The sequence below is a fragment of the Adiantum capillus-veneris genome, chromosome 14 (genome assembly GCF_014529385.1).
Source record: "Adiantum capillus-veneris isolate H3 chromosome 14, ASM1452938v2, whole genome shotgun sequence".
In the NCBI taxonomy this organism is placed as follows: Eukaryota; Viridiplantae; Streptophyta; class Polypodiopsida; order Polypodiales; family Pteridaceae; genus Adiantum; species Adiantum capillus-veneris.
The window spans coordinates 82,845,865-82,865,758 of record NC_140944.1 but is presented as its reverse complement, the minus strand read 5'-3'; the positions used below and the strand labels follow the sequence as shown (position 1 = coordinate 82,865,758).

Here is a 19,894-nt window from a genome sequence, read left to right as displayed (position 1 = left end):
TAAGTCATCAGGAAGGCATCTTATCAATCGGGTGCCAGGTCAAAAAATTTGCGTGTTGAGGATCCTTCGAATACTAGAGCATATGCTTAGCACAAGCATCAACCTATTGTTGACACTACATCTCCATTCATTCATACTCCGTAGGCCGTGGAGACATGTACACTTGTTTCGATTGCCGGCCGTGATCCAGAGTTGTTGGGTGAGCTCGTTTGATTCTTGCAGGATTTGTCATTTGAATCCATGTGTGTCGCAGTAAACGGATCGGATTTCTCGGTGGAAGGAAAATCGGATGCGCTCTGTATTACAGACTTGGGAATCCCAAGTCAAAAATTTGGCACGACATACAAGATAATCACTTAAAATACTTCACAACTTTATTACACTTTTAAAATAGGGTCGACACGGCCCAATGTAGTTCCATGCCTAGAGGTATTGGCCTCAAAATTTGGTGCCCCTTTTGGTATTTTTTTATATTAATGTTTAAGTCTTTGGCCCAAAAACAGACAACAAAAAATCACGAAAATCCATACAACCTTCCACGTGGCATAAAGCAAAATGCAAAAGTCCGTACTACTGCCACATCAGCATGCCTACGCGATTTACAGGCCCGTCCATACAATTTTGCCACCTCATCATGTCCGTCTAGGCAGTATTGCCACATCATCATGTCTGTATAGGCAGTACTGCCACATCATCATTTTGTGACACACCATGCTCTCTTTTCTTTTGAGTGCTCTGTGTAAAGTCAACAAATAATTGAATTAGTACCGCCCTCTATTGTGTACTGGCCGGTTACAGGTCGTCTCTCAAAACTCTCCAAGGTATTAAGGGCAACACTTACTTGAAAGGAAACGCATAGACATGGTGGTCTACTTTGCTGTTCCTCAGGGAAGCACCTTAGAAGTAGGCAAAATTCATAAGAGTTTCACGTCTTTGTGGTTAACAGAAGAATATGAAGAAGATGTCATCACGACTTGACATCATTTAAGAATGAAGAAGAAAGACACTTTGGATGACTATTGTCAGAGGGTTTGAAATACCTATTTGCAAGTATCGTCATTTCGGATGATCGCTTTGAAGGACCAGATTGAGCGGTTTTGATATGGATTGCCGAAAGAGATTTGATGGTATTGTCTGCAAAAGAAGTATGACTCCATTTAGAGACTTATGAGAAATGCCAAGGAAGGTTTTAGTATGCATACCGGCTCATTGATCTATCCCATGGACAAGCCAATGTCCACCTCAACAAGGCAAGAAATTTCCAAGGAAAGGAAAGAACCAAGGGAACCGGATGATGATTCATCAGAGTTTCCGAAGAAGCAAGGGAATCAATTGATGATTCATCCGAGAGTTCTAAAGAAGAAAGAGAATCAGGTGATAGTTCATGAGAGAATTCGGATGATTCAGATTGAGGTGCTAGTGAACAAGGGAGGCCAACACGGATACCAAAAGGTCACAAGGCACACGAAAAGAACAAAAAGGTAAGCTAGGTCCACCGATAATTTGCTCAAGGGCACTTGTTGGCTCTCGATGCAAAGTGGATGGGGGAAGAGAACCACCCAAAGTTTTGCATTGTACCTTGAAGCTTTTGCATTCTTAGTGGTGACTATTCTGAAAGTTACCAATGAATCATTACGTTGACTCTGGTGATGTATGGATTGCACAAGAGGAGAGCCACTCCACTCCTTTGTCACAAATTGCCTAGATTGAATAAAGTCACTAATTTCTCCTTGAGATTTTAGGGATATTGACATGCTGACAATATTTTGCAGAATGACTTTATGAACATATGTACATTAAATTGAAAATTTTCTATAATTGAACATGCTCTTTAATGTGTGTATTATTAGAGTATGTGTTGCATTAAATTGAAAATTTTCTACAATTGAACATGCTCTTTCATGTGTGTATTATTAGAGTATGTGTTGGAAAGATGACATGTCTGTAACATTTTATCTGGCATCTGGACATCTGTTAGAGATCAACAAGATCTAGATGTGATGGCTAAGTGAATGTGAAATGAATGAGATTATAGTGCATTAAGATTTCTATCTGGATGAGATGACTAGATATCGTTGTGAGTGCATCAAGAGTTATGGAAGGATGAGATGGCTGCACAGAGACCTAGGTGCATCAAGAGTTCTTCAAGAGATGAGATGGCTAGATTGAATGATTGAAACGTAGTGTTCAACGTAAACTAAGTGTCTGATTTTGTGGACTGCATACTTTGTGAACCCATTGTCTTGTGGGGATGGTCAGGGGCAGGGTTTGCTTGAAATGTGAAAAGAAAGGATATGAATCTAAAGTAACAATTGATTTAGTAGATCCAGACATCTATAAAAAGATCAACGTGGTCTAGATGTGATTGCTAAATATCGAGCTAGATCCATACTCAAATTTTCCAAATTTATTTAGTCTACGTATTTTCCGTTCCATATTTAAAACTTTTTCTCAGAAAGGCTTCGAGTGGAGATATCCAACCAAATTGGCAACAGCATCCTACCTCTAATTAAATGATCATAGTTTGCATATGAGATCCTTGAGAGAAATGTGATTGATCAGGACTGATGTTGTAGCAAAAGTGTTGGATTTGTAGATTCTAGTGCATGGGTACATAGGGTCAGTGTTTGCTAAAGAAAGTTCCTGCCCTTTGGCTGCTTTGCAACAGGTATAATAAAGGGTGATTACGATCCTTCCAAGAGGGGGGGCATGTCACAAGTTGGAAACATGGCATGCCCAATTGAGGAAATAGCCGAGAGAGCATGGGGTTGCACAGAAAGAACTTCTAGATATGGTCAAGAGGCCTAGCGAGGTTAGGGTAGGGGCCTAAAACCTTGAAAAGACAGAGCGCAAGGACTGAGGTAGATTTCTATGATTTGCACTGACAGCTAATGTGGCACAACTGTACGGAATTCCAAAAAATTACGTTGGCTGATTTCAGCAGTTTTGCACAAGGTCTTTGGGGTCAAGTGCTAATGTGGCACAGTTGTATGAAAATTTGATAATTACGCTGGCTGATTTGGGAATTTTTGCACAAGCCTATTGGGAACAAGTGCTTGTGAAGTCAAGTGCTTTTGGTGTCACATGTCAAGAACGAATGGTAGCCATAGCACGTGAACGCGAAGAAAGATTGGCATCCATTTAGCGTAAGTACGAGCAAGCACGCTTGGAAGACAAAGCAGGAGAAGCAGAATTTGATTGCGAGAATAAAGCAAGAAAAGAGAAGAGCGACCAACACATGGAAGAGTTCTTGCGACTCTTTTCTATTGTGCAGGCGCAGTTTGCACAGAATCAGGGAAAGGAGACTCTCTCAGTCTCTTCTTCTCCAAAGCATGAAACACAGGATTTGCATGATGAATTGCATTGATAATGATAAGCATGATGAATTGCATGATGATTTGCATGATCAAGATGTGATTTCTCACAAGTATGATGATTTGTATAACCACAATGTGATTGTTCACAAGAATGATGGTTTAGTTGATACTTGTTCTAGTGATGCTAACCTCATTGCAGATTCGGTCAATCACGAAGAACCGATCTTGGCTCTCAAGCCTAGGTCCAAAGAACCCCCTCAGGAAGAACCAATCTTGGCTCTTGAGCCTAGGTCCCAAGAACCCCCACAGGAAGTACTATGTGTTTAGATGAATTGTCAGCACGCATTGTACGAGTGTTCCATTCATGATCATTTCCTGTATTTTAGTCAGCATCTTTATGTGATCCCCTTTCCTAGGCATGACATATTGTACGTTGAGCACGTTTTACTCTTGGATGAGCACCGACGTATGCGGATTATTCATGAAAAGCTGAAAAGTATGCAATCAAGGAAGTCACATTCCATGTCTCTTCCTTGGCACGACACAGTCGTAGAAAGAGCATAAGAAAGTATGAGCACCAAGCATGGGCATTTCCGTTGTGAATTGCCACAGTTGATTGATTTAGATCAGCAAGACAAGATTCGATCTCATTGTTTGCGTGTGTGTGGTGAATGGTTTGGCACTCCATCTATTTGTTCATCTACATTGCATGCACAGTCTTTTAGGAAGACGATATTTTTTCCAATCACCTTACATGGAATAGGTATGTTCATGTTTTTGGGTTGAAGTGGTTTCAGGAATTTTCAGCCATAGAGATTCTTGAAGAAGGAAGAAGCATGACTCTAGACAAAGTTGAAGCATCGACGAAGAAGCCACAAAAGACTTTGTGTCTCTTTTGGCGCGGCCCAAAGAAGGAAGGGTTGCAGACCTTTATGAAGTTTAAGTATCGCAAGACCCACACATCAGAGTGGGCCGACGAAGAGTCCCTTCCAGGATTTCGGATGTTATTGGTGATCTCCCTCGACGCTATACAGTTCGGTACCAGTACCTAACTTTGAAAAGGAGGGGATGTCACGTGACACATCCAACCCTATGTGTCCGTGGACAAGCTACAACATGACTATGGTTCAGTTCAGTCAAGTCAGTTTAGAATAGGACGTGTTGTGACACTTTTGTGAGTCTGTTCGCAGACCGTGCCTATCCAAACACTTAGAATAGATGCATATCCTCCAGTTGCACACAGCATGATCATCGTCATTCCCATCAGAATCCATCAAAGGAAACTTTTCAGTGTATAAAACGTATTTTCTCTATTTTTGACATTTTTCGCTTATTATTTTTAAGTGACTTTTGTTGAAAAGTAGGTAGGCCAATTTTGCTAACTTTGTATATAAGCAAACCTGCGCTAGCACTTTCTGGCAGAAGAGGCAACAGGAGCACCTTGCTCAACAGGCAACTTCTCACCAAGACCACAACGTTTTTGCCCAACAGCAGAGGCTAGCGGTTTTAGTTCCAGATCAGGCTTGGCACGTTCTTGCATTGCAGAGCAGCCCCGACGACCACAAGATAGCAGATCCCCTAGCATTAGTAGTTTCTACAGCAGTTAGCAGATTTCCATCGCAGAAAAAGATTTTCAGCCCTAGCGTTTTTGCATCTGCAAAAAAATTCACCGTTTTTGCAGATCTTCACGACGGAATCAACCCTAGGACCAGCGTTTTCAATCTTCAACCCTTAGACACAGCAGAACAAGTCCCAAACCTTGCAGATCTCACCTTTCCGCAATAGATCCTCGTCGCACGGTCAAATCCATCGAAGTTTGCAGTTTTAGCTTGAAAACACAGATTTCAACATCTACGTTTTCAGTGCGTCGTCATCGACATCGTCATCGACGTAGAGTCAGAATTCAGCAGATAAAACTTTGTAGATTTCAGCCATTAGCATTTTCAGATTTCAGCCCGTCTCATCGTCGTCCTCATCGTCGTCGACATCGTCGGCAAGTCCAAGCATTGTAGAGGTTTGTGCAATCAATAGTAGACCGCTCTCGCCATAGAGAGTGGGGCCTTCGGAGGAGGGTTTGACAGCTTCTTGGTGTCGTATTCTCTTCTCTCTCTATCTCTCAGTCTCATGCACCTTCATTCACAATGTTCATCCACTTTGTTTGTGTCCATTGCACTCTCTCACTAAAGGAACAAAAGGCTCTTCCTTCCGTAAGTAAAAGGAACCTTGAGCACAGTTCGAAGCACTCATCTTGAGCAAAGTTCAACATTCACTTCCGCTGCAACTTACATTTGGCTAAGTAGCTTTTGGGGATCTGACTTAGCCTTTGGGGCTCTGCTTTGGGGTATCCCTTGTACTGTTTATAAGTGGCTAGAGGGCCAATCTTCAGAGGGCATTTGGACACAGACTTTAGAGTTTCGGAGAGAACTGGACCCTCGGGGAGTGCCAATAATGTACAAGAAGAATCTAAGGGAAATGGTAAAAACATATTCTAACCGGAATGAAAATCAAGCATTATACGGAGTTGCGAGGAGGTTCAGAATAGGGCCTAGGCAACTTCCAGCAAGTACAAACATGGTAAGCTTCTACATAAGGATATCACTTTACAAAGATAATGGTGAAGGGACTTCAATGGAAAGAGGGATCAGCCTGGCTTAGAAAATGTCCCGCAAAAAGAGACTCTCCTCGAGGAGTTACACCAGGCCAACATCAACGTGGTATGTATTTGGTTGTCACAAGCGGTGTTCGGGAAAGGTTTGCCTCAGCTTAGCCTAGAGCCGCTTCAAAATCCATACTAGCCGGTTTGAAACCAGGGAAAAGGGAAGAAGAACCGAAAGAAATACAAGGAGATAGTTCAAAAATCTTGCAAATTTGAAAAATTTTACTAGTATTTCCGGTCTTCATCTTCGGGAGGAGGAAACATGACCGTCTCGGGAAAAATACTTTCCCGAACACTGGACATCAACATTGTCATCGACATAGAGTCAGAATTCAGCAGATAAAGATTTGCAGATTTCAGCCATTAGCATTTTCAGATTTCAGTCCGTCTTGTCGTCGTCCTCATCGTGGTCGACATCGTCGGCAAGTCCAAGCGTTGTAGAGATTTGTGCAATCAATAGTAGACGGCTCTCGCCGTAGAGAGTGGGGCCTTTGAAGGAGGGTTTGACAGCTTCTTGGGGTCATATTCTCTTCTCTCTCTATTTCTCAGTCTCATGCACCTTCATTCACAGTGTTCATCCACTTTGTTTGTGTCCATTGCACTCTCTCACTACAGGAACGGAAGGCTCTCCCTTCCGTAAGTAAAAGGAACCTTGAGCATAGTTGGGAGCACTCATCTTGAGCAAAGTTCAACATTCACTTCCGCTGCACCTTACATTTGGCTAAGTAGCTTTTGGGTATCTGACTTAGCCTTTCGGGCTCTGCTTTGGGGTATCCCTTGTACTGTTTATAAGTGGCTAGAGGGCCAGTCTTGATAGAGCATTTGGACATAGAGTTTAGAGTTTTAGAGAGAACTGGACCCTCGGGGAGTGCCAATCTTTGTGGGTAGTGTTGCAAGGGAAGGGAAGGCAAGGCTCCCAACAAAGGAGCGCTATCTAGAAGAAAGATGAATGAAACAAGAAGAATCTAAGGGAAATGGTAAAAACATATTCTAACCGGAATGAAAATCAAGCATTATACGGAGTTGTAAGGAGTTGTGAGGAGGTAAAGAATAGGGCCTACGCAACTTCAAGCAAGTCAAACATGGCAAGCTTCTACATAAGGATATCACTTTACAAAAATAATGGTGAAAGGACTTCAATGGAAAGAGGGATCAGCCTGGCTTAGAAAATGTCCCGCAAAAAGAGACTCTCCTCGAGAAGTTACACCAGGCCAACATCAACGTGGTATGTATTTGGTTGTCACAAGGTTAGAGAATCTGGTATGCGTTGAAGTTTTCTCCAAAGAGATCAAGGTGGCTAGAGGCTAGAGGCTAGAGCTAGTTTTCACAAAGGCACTCGGGTTCTCAGCCGTCCATCCTCGTTGGAATCACACATTCCAATGCACGGATCCCCGCCAGCTCAGCATGCAGAATACCACCGGCCTCCTCAACCCTTGGGTCCCATCAACTTGTGCCACATCAGCCGTCGCTCTCACAGAGCGGAATCCACTCAGAAGTTTAGTGACCATTCCCTGTTTAAAATTGGGTTTGTACATGCAAAAATGTTTTTCATACACTCACAAGTGCATCCATCCACACATCCTCACTCCTGCAAAATTTCCAAGGCCTTGGAAAATCAAGCTCAGGGAGGTTTAAATCAGCGCCTGCACTGTGTGACTTGTTTTTGTTAGTCTTTTGTTGCAAAGGGCTACATTTTGATACACCCTTTGCAGTAAATCGTTGCTTCGTGGACATTGTTCATCTCTTCTTAGGAGACAACTTGCAAGGCAAGCAACCAAAACACTTTCAAGAAGCTAGAATTTTTTAGTTTGCCTCCCCTCTCTGATCACACATCCGTGAGGGAAAAGATAAGAAAAATATAAACATCTCAGAATATAGTTTGTACATTTTTGTCCTTGGCCATGGTTCTAAGGATGCTTTGCCATATAGCCATGGAGACTGCACCATCGCTGCTGGCAACGACAGTATCCACGCTTGGCAAGTCGAAAAGACGCCACGATCCTATAAACTGGTTGCCAAGGTCCACTCTTCATGCGATTCAGCACTCAACTCAGGCCTTGCCAACAGCTGGGGTTACTACCTCTATTTTATGATAGGGATGAAAAATATGAAAGTTGAATGAATGCACAACAAGAGAGCTACAGCAGCGGCCATGGATAGTCTGAAGACTAAGGAGGTGACAAAGTGGAAGAAGAGGCCCAAAGCAGAAGCAACTATTAAGAAGGCCAGAACGAAAAAAGTGTTGCGACGAGCAATGAGGGGGACGGTAGGCGACATGGGGGGCCCAGGTGTCACAACTTTGTTGCTCCACTCTACACTGGAGCCACGCTCAGAGGACCTCAGCAATGAGCTGAGATAGACATGCTCTTCTGGCAGTAAAACCTCCTGGCCTCCCAATTTGGGGATAGCCCTGCCAATCTGAGCTGCGTGCTCATGTGAGGTACTGTCGTCGACAATCCCAATTAATGCATACGCAGCTACTACCAGCGTCCCCTTCTCGATGCGCTTATTCTTATTTTGTTCCAATCCCCTATCCAAAATGCTCATCAGCGCCTGCCTCAAATTGACCACCTGTTTGCCATTGCAGCAGGAAAATTCTGTGTTGCTGCCGATTCTCTCCATGACCAGAGGCATCAAAGGTATCAATGCTCTGATATACACTTTTGACTCATTCTCTTCCTCCCGTTCAAAGACAGAAATGCACACCAAGTCTATAAGAATGTGTGCAAGCTTCTCTCCTGATTTCGCACTCCTTATACCAAGAGTCCTCGATGCATCGCTCTTCCCTAATTTCTCAAAGCATAATGCCGCTGCACGCCCTGTCCCTTGTATGTTATCCTGCAAAGCTTGTGCAAGGGCAGACAAAAGATTCTTCTGATGCCTTGTTATCTCTTGAGAGGTATCCATATCTGCCCACAAACAAAGCACGTTCACAGCTGCCTCCCTGGCATAAGCATCATTTGACATGAGAGCTACTCTAGCAGCTTCGAAACCTTGCCCTTGAGGGCAAGAGTAAACATACAATGCTAGATCCTCATAGACCTTCAGAATAAGAAATTCTTTGTCATTCTGCCGATATAATTGAGCCAGGGAGGGGAAGACAAAAGCCAATATGTCGTAGTCGCTGGCAAAGAGCATTCCATTTCCCATTCCTATACAGAACATATTCATGTATCGACACACCATCTCATCATAGTAGTCCAGTAAGCTGTATGACCGGACATAGAGGAGGATAAGAATTTTACAATGAACTACAGCAAGGAAGGCAATAAGGCCATCTAGTGCAGCAATCCCATAAAATATGAGCAAGCTGGAATTAATGACATCAAATTCGGGAATTCGCTGCTTTTGGCGCACGGCCAGTACTGCATGGAAGTGAAGGCACGCAAATATGGCATCAAAAACTGTAATGACCACCTGGATTGTGTGATCCAGCATCCTAAAGATGGCGAAAAGGATGTCAGTGTGCTTCTTAGCAGACAAGGGAACATTAGGCTGCTGATAGACAGTAAAGGTTGGGTCTACATGGAAGCCTTGACGCACAAGCTTGCGTGCAATATAATGACCAAAACAAAGACTAATGAAGAGGCGCAGTGCGATTAACAACAACAGAACTGTGACAGCATAAAAATCGCCACTGCTCAGTTGAGATAGCAACGCCCCTAAGATGACCGCGGAGGCCCATGTGAGCGCACAGAAACCAAGAAAACGATTCGCACAGTAAAAACAAGCAGTGAAGAGGGCACTCCATTTCGCCTGCTTAAGCTTGCACTCAAAATCCTTGAACATGTTCTGCTTTATGTGCCCGGATTTGCTATCATTTCTACTCTCTCTCGGCATCTCTCCTCCTCCTCCTCCCCCCCCCCCCTTCTTCTCTCTCTCTCTCTCAACACACACACACGGTTTCTGAGATGAACCAACCTTTCACTGGAGGGAGATATTTATATACCTGTCCAATGGGACACATATCACCGACCTCTGCTTCCTACCTCGTTCACCGGCACGGCACACCTCCAAGTCGCCCAAGCATGGATGCCCTCTCTCTCTCTCTTTCTCTCTCTCTCTCTCTCTCTCTCTCGAGGGCTGCAGACGCCAAGCTCAGGGTCTCTCTCTCTCTTCCTTCAGTCTCTTTGTCGCGCGCGCACGGGTCGCCGACTTCGAGTCCTGAGGAGTGCTACCACAAGACGGTCGTAGCATGTGAGCAAGTACCTGAGACTACATAGCAAGTACCTGAGACTACATGTCTCCCCTCTTTGACCGGTTCAAAATGCCACATCAGTGTATAGTGAAATAAGAGCTGGGTCGCACCATGGGCTAGTGGGGTTCGAAAAAAATAGTGGAGTATTAACGCTACCCCTACTGACCCTTGGTCGCACCCAGCGCCAATGATTAAAAATGTTTTTAATGGCTACCGGCTGCCTCCAGACATAGACACAACCAACCTCACACAACAAACTGCTTCATATATAAAAGCAGCACTCTTGACGCTTTGACATTCCTGCCTAGCCATAGCACCGCTTCTACAGAAAGCACTACTCTGCACAGTCATACGCTTGCTGTATCAAAGCCCAAAATCACGAAGCCATTGGAATGTAGCAAGAAATTCATGAAGACGAAGTTGCAGATGCCCAACAGTATGAGGCTTTCGAAAAATAGCAAGCAGTAGACACGATCAAAGACTTGCTACATCAAAGCCCACAAGCATGAAGCCAACCAGTACATGAAGATGAAGTTGAAGAAGACCAACAGTATGAAGCCATTGAAAAGCTGCGAGCAGTAGATACTCTCGACAACCAGAGCTACAACCCCTACAGTAAAAGGCGCAAAACTTGCTTGCTGGACCTGTTTTCATGAGGCGCACAAAATACAGGTACAAATTCATGCTTGAAACACCTGACAAGCTGACTTGATGAGCAAAAATTATACCAGTATACATTCATGCCTTAACAACTAAATTGAAGAGCACAAAATACTACAGGTACAGATTCATCAATATGCACAATTTCAACTGCTCACTACAGTGCTTGGAACTCGCGTTCTCTCTCTCTCTCTCTATCAGAAACACACATTTAGCATTGTTTCGGATTTAACGACGACTCATGGTAAGTAGTCTATGCTATGTTTTGCAGGATTGTAATACATTCGGCGTGGGAGAATTCGGGGAGGAAGTTGCATTAACTTCGAGATTCAAAACAAAAAGCTTCGACCCTGCCAGTTGATCACACTACAACAGCAAACAAAGACGACGACACAGCTCGCAGGTGCTGACCTCTTTCCCTATAACCCTACAAGTATTCAAAATTAGTTGCCAACTTCAAACACACACACATATATTTCAGCTCATGCTTAAAATGATTAAATATCACCTGCATGCATGTACTTGTGTTCTTTTCCTACATCCCATGGCGACTTGCAAAAGAGAGCAGGGGATTCGAACCCCTTCTCCACTCGGTTTTCACCAAAGTGGGTACACCATGCTCTCTTCGGGGAAAGGCTACTTGACCCACTAATCCACTTCGTAGTGAGTCTAGTGAGCCAACTAGCCTTCCCCCAATTGCGAACAAAAACATGAGAGGCATCAGTTGGCAAAAGAAAACTCAAAGGACAAGGAAATAAAATTAGGCTCTTCGCATTGCTAAAAAAACCATTAACGAGATTGAATAACAAAATTTATTTCAAACATAAGCTTATGGCAATGACAAAAACGGTCCACTGTTTGCTATAAAAACCGTTTTTGAATGCAGCTTCAAATGTACAGTCGTGCTGACAAAAAACAGTGTAATGCTGGATAAACTGGTCCACCAAGCCATGCCCAGCTGGGACTGTAAATGCTACAAGAATACGAGAAATTCCTGCAACAAAGAGCCACGTGTTAAAGATCTTTAAAAAATTGAATTTATGTTATTAGCTGGTCTTCATATATTGGAATGAATTGTATTGTTCGTTCCCAACAACTTTTATTTGTTGGATCACAGTTCTTAGTTGATCTCATTTCCGTACTTCGAATTTTATTTTTTTCGCAGATCACAGAGGCATGGATCTCAAAATGCATTTACAAGCTACCATTCCATCGATAAACGCTTTGACGTCTGCCTTGCTTCATGAGTGGGAATCTCTGCATGGCCAATCAACTAGTGCAATGCATCATGAGGAGGAGGAGATGGAGTTCGAGGAATACGTTGCCCCTTATCTTCCACTTCTTTGGGCTGCAAGCTCTGCACAACGCACACCTCGATATAAAGGATCAATCAATGATGCACTGGGTCGATGGTACATAAAACCACGCTCCTCCATTGATTGGTGGAACCATTTTGTGTTCTACGCGCGAGCAGACGAAGAGCGGTGGAGAGAGATTTTCAAGCTTCCTGTCGACCTCTTCACAAGCTTGAGTGACCTCGTCCGCAATGATGTGCAACAAGGAGACATACCAACCAGATTTTGAAACTTACCTGGCAGGATATTCACTGTAGAGAAGAAGGTGGCAATTGTGGTGATGGTGCTTGCATAAGGAAACACGCACTACCATGTGGCAAATGCCTTTGGTTGTGGAAGGTCTACCGTCACAACATTCCTCCATGAATTTGTGCGCTCCCTAGTCCACAGAGGCGGGCACCTTATCAAATGGCCAACTACAGAGTCAGAGATGCGAGATGTAAAGGATGGGTTCAGAGCTCTGAGGGGAATGCCCAATTGTTGTGGAGCTATAGATTGCACCCACATCAATATGGACTTGCCTAGGAACGAGCAAAGTGAGCCTTGGTGCGGTCGCTATGGAAACTATAGCATGATTATGCAAGGTATAGTGGACTCAAACATGCGCTTCTTAGATGTGAATATTGGATGGCCAGGCTCATGATACCCTTTCAACGCCCAGAGCTGGTTAGTCAACGTCATCGCAACTATAATTTCATGCACTCTTCAACATGTATAGTTGTTGAGCGAGCCTTCTCGCGACTAAAGTGTACATGGCAGATTTTGAAGGGGACCATCAGATCGCCAGATATACAAAAGCTGCCAAACATCATTTTGGCTTGTTGTATCCTTCACAATATGCTAGTCTCTCTCACTGATGAACCTGTAGACCTTCAAGAGCAAGAGATATATTTGAATGACCCTTTGGTCGACAACCCACATGCCTTTGAGGGGATTGTAGAAGGTGAGAACAGTCCTGAGGCTATCAGTATCATAGATGACCTACTTGAGTACTTGGACATGCAAGGGATGAATAACTAAGTTTCTATTGTAAGTTGTGGATTAATAACCAGGATGAGTCTCTCTCGTTGCTACTTTGAGTTGTGTGTACTGTAGTTATGCTTGTTCTCAACTCTTCTCTTAAACATTTAATGAAGATCTTAAGAAGGTACCTAGTTCTTACACATCATTTGCAGCTCACATTGTCTTCATAACATTCATAATTCTTGTAACTGACAACCCCATGTAGTAGGCGATGGAAAAGAAATCTTGCAAGCAAATTGGGTGGAGTTAACTGAAGATGACAGTCGTACTTAAGGATATCAACAAAAGCCTTTTACAAAACCTTGATTGATTAGCTGATGTAAGGATAGATGTAGCAATTGAATTTGTCAGTCAACTTCTTATGTAGAAAAACAAGAAAAATATGTTCTGTAATACCATCCATAATTTAAAAAAACCTAGTTTGGTACTTAATCTGCTCTTTGCAAAAGTTCTCTTAATTTGTTTCCTGAAAAGGCAGAGAGATGATGAGGTTTCCTGAAAAGGCAAAGAGATTATGACATTTTGGTGCTGAAGGAGCTGTTTCACTTAATCTGTTTCCTAAAAAGGCAGAGAGATGATGAGGTTTTGGTGCTGAAGAAGCTTCTCAAGGAATTATTTCCTTGGGATTTTGAGCTGCAGAGAACCCCATGTAGCAAGTTGAAGAAATGAGGACTTGATCTGAGAAGACAGATGACTAGACAACGTCTTCTGGCTTATTGAGTGACCTTGAGAGCAATGGATACATTGAGGCTCCCCATCCAATTGGTCTTTTAGTACCCCTTAGGTCATACCAGCTGCAATCCTTGCAGTTCATGCGAGATGCTGAGAAAAGGTAAGGGGGTCTTTTAAGCATCAACTACAACGAAAACACACATAAGAATGTTTTTTTCTGTAGTACTTAGTTCACATGTTCTACAAAAATTTAGTAGGGAGACAAAAGTGCTTACCTTCTATAGTTTGTCCGCCATCTTCCCAAGGGCAGATGCCATTCCTTGTACAGCATTTGCAAATAGTACACTAATTTCCATTTTTTGTCATTCTATTCCTATGAGCTCCTCATGCTGCGAATGTTGTGCATCCATCGTGACCTCATGTCTCTGTTTCTTCCCTTCCTCTACTAGCTCCCACCCTCGCATGAGGTCCTTCGTTGCCTGTGCAAGGCCAACGTCAAAGGTGTGTGTCATCTTCCTAGTCTTCTTCTCTACTCCACCATTCGTCGACGTTTTGTCGAAGGATGTAGCGTCTGTAGTTGGATCAACCACATGAGGACTGCTATTAGAGCTACGACATGGAACTCTTGTTTCAAAAAGGGCAGTTGGTCATCATTTAGCGTAGGCTAACGTAGTGTTCAAAGTATTTTAATTGCACAACATAGTAAACATACCGTTGCTCGTATCCACAACAGTTGCAGAAGGGTTCACCACTTTGTCCATACCAAAAAGTCGATCCATGAGTTCGTATAGCTCTACAGGGAAATTGCAATGGGAAAACTTCCCTTCCACGAATCGCTCAGCAGGTGTCATGGCCTAGTACGAATCTTTTCCAGATGGCGTGTTCCTCTCCTAGTCATTTATTTCTCGATACAAAGCATTTAGTCGCTTATGCTTTTCGTATGCTTGTTGCCAGTCAACCACCAGACCTCGTAATGCGCACAACGTGACAATATCAACCCATTGCTCCTCATTGGTTTTAATTTTTTGATACAAGTTAGCCGAGCAACGTTTATCATCATAAGCTTTTTTACATTCCAATAGGACTACTTGGGCACGCAAATCCCAATGAAATTTGCCACTGGGAGCTTTTTTAGTCTTGGGAGCTGCTTTTTCGTTCCCATTACAACCACTTCTTTGACCTTTCTTAGATGGAGCATTGGGTGTAGAGTCCTCTGTCACAGTAGACACATGCGCTTGCGCAGGCATGTAAACTTCAGTGGCCAATTGCGTCGATGGCACGAAGTCATCAACAAGGGATTCCTCAATGCTCTGGGACTGACTGGCTATGCCCTGCAAATGATGAACATCCACCAATGCATGTGATAGGGCAACTGGGTTGCGTGAAATATTCTCCCTAAACTGGGATGGAACCAAATTGGTGTTGAGTGGCACAAATTGCGTTGTGTTCAGTGTCACAGCGACTCGTCCTGGCTGATGTGGTGATGGGCTCAAATGACCAGCAGGAGAAAAGTCTACCAACATATCTTCTTCTTGTGTTTGGGACATCAGATTTAGGTCTACAGGCAATGTATGATGCGAGACCGGGGTAGAGTATGTTGGCTGCAACGTAGGTGGTCTACGTGGTGGCGGTGTCCCAAAGCCAGCACGAAAAGAAAAAGGGTTTTGGAACGACATGTTTAACCTGCAGGATCAACAAACATGGAATCATGGTTTCATGCTATGGATTCACTGGGACTAGAGGACTTAAATTGGTGGTCATATGAAACCCGAGAAACAATGAATCATGTATCTGAAGCTGACGGTCAGTATATCTACTGTTTGACAAAGTATAAAGTACAAAATAAACCTCACTAATGTGACAACCGATCAATCATCGAAACCAGCATGCATGCATACAACAAGCAATGAAGTAGTATATGTACTTTTTAGCAAGCAATGAAGGAGTAGATGTAGTTTTTCGAACGCTTAAACCCCTAAACCGCTTCCTTATTGTGCCAACCAAGCAATCATTTGAAACTTCTGAAAATATGCTTTTTGAAACCAGCACATACAAAGAACAATCATTGAAATGGAGTGGCTTTTTGGTTTGGCAACGAAACTGTCAGCCGGAAATTTTAGTAATGCTCTTTTGATAACAACACGCATGCAAACCAGAAGCATTGAAGCATACCAAATGTAAAGTCCATAGTTGCGGGAATCACAATTTTCAGCAGCATTTTACCTGAACGAGAAGAGCCCCGTTGGCGATGTAGCTTCCAACCCGACTCTGCTTTAAGGTGGACACCCCATAACTGATATGTCGACTGCAAAACAAAAGACACGATCATCGTAATAGTTGGGTCTTTCTATGTCTCAATGTTGACTGGGGAGTGCTTGTGCTTTTCTAGAGCTTGCGGCGAAGACCTCATCTCTGTCTATCTCTCTCTCTGTCTTTCTCTCTCTCTCTCTCTCTCTCTCTCTCTCTCTCTCTCTCTCTCTCTCTCTCTCTCTCTCTCTCTCTCTCTCTCTCTCTCTCTCTCTCTCTCTCTCTCTCTCTCTCTCTCTCTCTCTCTCTCTCTCTCTCTCTCTCTCTCTCTCTCTCTCTCACACACACACACACACACACACACACACACACACACACACACAAAGGCATCAAAAAAATGTATACAGAAAGACTGCTACGTTGCTATTTTTAATTATGTTATGGTAGCCAACATATCACGCCCTACTCGTACAAGGCAGTCTCTCTCTCTCTCTCTCTCTCTCTCTCTCTCTCTCTCTCTCTCTCTCTCTCTCTCTCTCTCTCTCTCTCTCTCTCTCTCTCTCACACACACACACACACACACACACACACACACACACACACACACACACACACACACACACACACACACACACACATGAATCAGAGCAGCGTACATACAGCTGAGTAGGGGTGTTTCTGGTGCAACTTCCTTGCACTGAGATTGCACTGCATTTGCAGAAACGTACCTGGGTTTTTATTGCCATGGTGTTGGGCGTTGGGCGCTCATTCAACTGCAGAAGTCATGGCTAGTTTGGTGGCACGGAAGGCATGCCAGAGATGGCGTAGACAATGATGGACCCGAAGAAGCCTATGAATACTTGCATCTGCGGGTGCACGGAGGACTTCCACTGGCTACGCAGGTAAATTGCACGTAATTCTAGCTTACTCCCTTGCTTTTTACTCAATTTTAGTGGGAATACGAAAATGCCGGCAAGCACTTTACTCCCAGAGTGCGACCATGGATTAGTAGGAGTCCAGTTACCCCACTCCCCCCACTCCCCCTGGGCGGGACTCGGCTCTAATGCAAATAGGTAGTGCAAACGTTTGGATTAGGCCTATGTCACACTGGGGCGGGCGCCCAAGCTCTTTTTTGGAAGGAGACCGGCTCTTTTGTGTCATGCACAAGGAAATATTGTAACTGTCACACCCGCAGGACATCAAGTCGACGATAGCCAAGTGGTGGGTCTTCCGGCTTCCACGCTGCGCATCTGTGTTCAAGCCCTATCGACGCTCTTCCCGCGTTCACTTTATGCAGTTGGCCACAGCCTTCAAAAGTGGGGCAGGCAACGTAGGCCATCCCTCTGACAACGCGCGCGGCCACCTGCAACATTTGGCGTGCGCGAACAGATGCGTGCCAACTCAGCTTGGCCTGCTTGTGCCTGTCCCAGTGTGACATAGGCCTTAGATGGAATTACAATATATGCCAACCTAGGGTTTGAGAAAAAAATAGAAAAGTGAAGGGCTTGTTTTCAAATCCCAAGCCGTGGATTCAGGCATGCAGGTCGAAAGGAAGGAACCATCATGCTTCGCGCGCGAGGCATGAACGGTGATGCCATTTTTTTTATATTCAGCGTGTTGTGCACTGAGCAGGGAGCCCGTAACAATCAACTGGCTCAAGGCAACGATTGATCGCTCATTGTGAGGTCTTGAGTTCAAACTGTGGGACCTGCATGAGAAATTGCTTGCGACTTTTATTGGAGATGGAAGCCCTTGAAGGGATCTGCTGAGATTCCATGTAAAGAATTGAAAGTGGAGTGAATAGTAGTTGTTGAGTAGGTGGCCAGAACGATTTTTTCATTTCTTTTTAGAGAAATCAGAGAAGATGCTTAGGTTCATCTAATTTGAAAAAGGGAAAGTCTCTCTATCTCTCTTTTAACTTTCTAGCTTACCTCTTCGAAGATGCTTAGGTGGTCTGAAGATACCAAAATACCAAATATTCCCAAAATACCTACCCTTCTATCTATCTTGGTTGGATTCTTCAAGATCTTCTAATCTTTATTCCTTTCGACAATCGAGATCTGTTTTTGAGTGTAGCAAAGAGAAGTTAGAATTTGTAGAGAGAATGAATTTCTAAGAGTGAGAGAAATAGGTTTGGTTAGAGAAGGGAGATGAAATTAGAGATATATGTTGGATTAGAGATGAAAAAGAAAACAACAAGAAATCAAAAAAATATCAAAGTAAAACACATCTTACTTGACAAACTCTTCGAGAGTTGTTCACCATTATGATGGAGAGAGAAGAAGAGGGAAGACTTCAAGCTTTGATTGATGCACCAAGTTCAAGTCCTTTTTTTATTAGAGCTTCTATTCCAAGGATATATTACAAGATTGGCTAGTCTTCCTTTAGGAGTAAGTGTAGGCTTAGGCTTATGTTTATGCTAAGTACAATTAGGCATTACTACTCTCACTCCCTCATCAATTCATCTCATGAATGGCTTGAATGGTTTTCAAGGAAGAAGAGGTCCCCTTTTATAGGTGAAGGGAACCCCCAAGGGTTTACACAAGAAGAGAAGAGCCAATGTGAACAGATACTGGAAAAGTTTGAAATGAGTTGTCCCTACATGATGTGGGCAAACTAGGTCCAGTATTTTGATCATATCTCCTCAATCGTGGCTCCAATTAAAAAAGTAAAAATCTAAACAGAAAATTCAGCTAATTATTTACGACTCCCATTTTATATACTTTTTTCAGTTCGGATTGGAACCTTGTTTAAAAAAATCATCAAAATAGGGTACAATTTTAGCAACAAAAGTCTTCTTGTGGTCCCCTTAGCCTAGACTTTCATTTGATTCCAATGGACACCTCATGCAATATGAAAGCATGACATTGCTCCTTGACAAAGTTTTGTAATCATGCTTGAAATAATGCATTAAAATAAGTGTATCTTTGAAAATCATGCCACCTAGTGTCCCACTAGGATTTGATTCCTTCCTAGTAGCTATTTAAAAAGAAATATAAGAAAAATATGAAAAATACATAGAATATATATATATATATATATTGGAGTTTACCCTAGATATAGGATCTAGCTAGGGTATGGCATGGGATTATAATGAGATAGTAGAAATAAAGAATCAATGCTTTTTGCCCCAAGTTAAAGAGGCGGAGCTATTGACGCTTTTCCCATAGTACTTTTTGACTGTAAAGTAAGAATATGTTACCCTTGAGATAAATAATAGGATGAGATAGAAAGTTTATTATTATACTTAGATATTCATATGCACATTATAGGAAACATAATTATGTATCTAAAAAGTTGCAAGATAGATCTTGTAGTATGCGTTCCCACTATGTACGTGTCACAACATGATATCCACCCGCTCTAAACCTGCACATCTTCCGATATGTGCCACATTCTCTGTTTGTAAGATCACCCTCTTGTACATCTTCCTTGCTTTCTTCTTCACTGGATGATTCCAAAGCTTCATCATCACTTTGATCTTCACATGTGTTTTGATCTTCCTTCTCATCAACATCTTCTTGATCATTGTCTCCTCTTCTCTTAAACATTTTGATCCTTTTTCTTGCAATGGGAATCTTTACTTCTGTACCATCTAGTTTAGACAAGCTGTAAGTAGCATTTTCATGCACATGCTTTACAACATATGGTCTAAACCATCTTCTTGAGAACTTATGCATGACTGTGTGCTGGTTATCAAGGATACTATCATACACTAAAACCCAGTCACCTTTGTCAATTGCTTTGCTCCTGAGCCGATGTCGCT

The 19,894-nt window shown here is 43.0% G+C and overlaps 2 protein-coding genes and 2 pseudogenes across 3 annotated transcripts in view; 1 reads left to right on the top strand and 3 right to left on the bottom strand.

The window, feature by feature from the left end:
* The window catches only part of LOC147442679 (uncharacterized), a 34,570-nt gene extending 24,399 nt beyond the window's left edge, over nucleotides 1-10,171 (bottom strand). For both annotated transcript variants that reach the window (XM_086528778.1, XM_086528777.1), the window contains exon 1: nucleotides 9,923-10,171. In XM_086528778.1, the coding sequence (XP_086384904.1) occupies nucleotides 9,923-9,940 (18 nt within the window). In that variant the 5' untranslated portion in view covers nucleotides 9,941-10,171. The remainder of the gene's footprint in view (nucleotides 1-9,922) is intronic.
* LOC147442680 (uncharacterized) lies at nucleotides 7,745-9,828 on the bottom strand. The gene has a single exon (XM_086528776.1). It carries the CDS (start codon nucleotides 9,811-9,813, stop codon nucleotides 8,056-8,058), a length of 1,758 nt encoding a protein of 585 aa, XP_086384902.1. The 5' UTR covers nucleotides 9,814-9,828; the 3' UTR covers nucleotides 7,745-8,055.
* A 187-nt stretch (nucleotides 10,172-10,358) lies between the features above and the next one.
* LOC147442678 (uncharacterized) lies at nucleotides 10,359-13,463 on the top strand (annotated as a pseudogene).
* Nucleotides 13,464-14,159: 696 nt separating this feature from the next.
* LOC147442677 (uncharacterized) lies at nucleotides 14,160-15,557 on the bottom strand (annotated as a pseudogene).
* Between the last annotated feature and the right edge of the window lie 4,337 nt (nucleotides 15,558-19,894).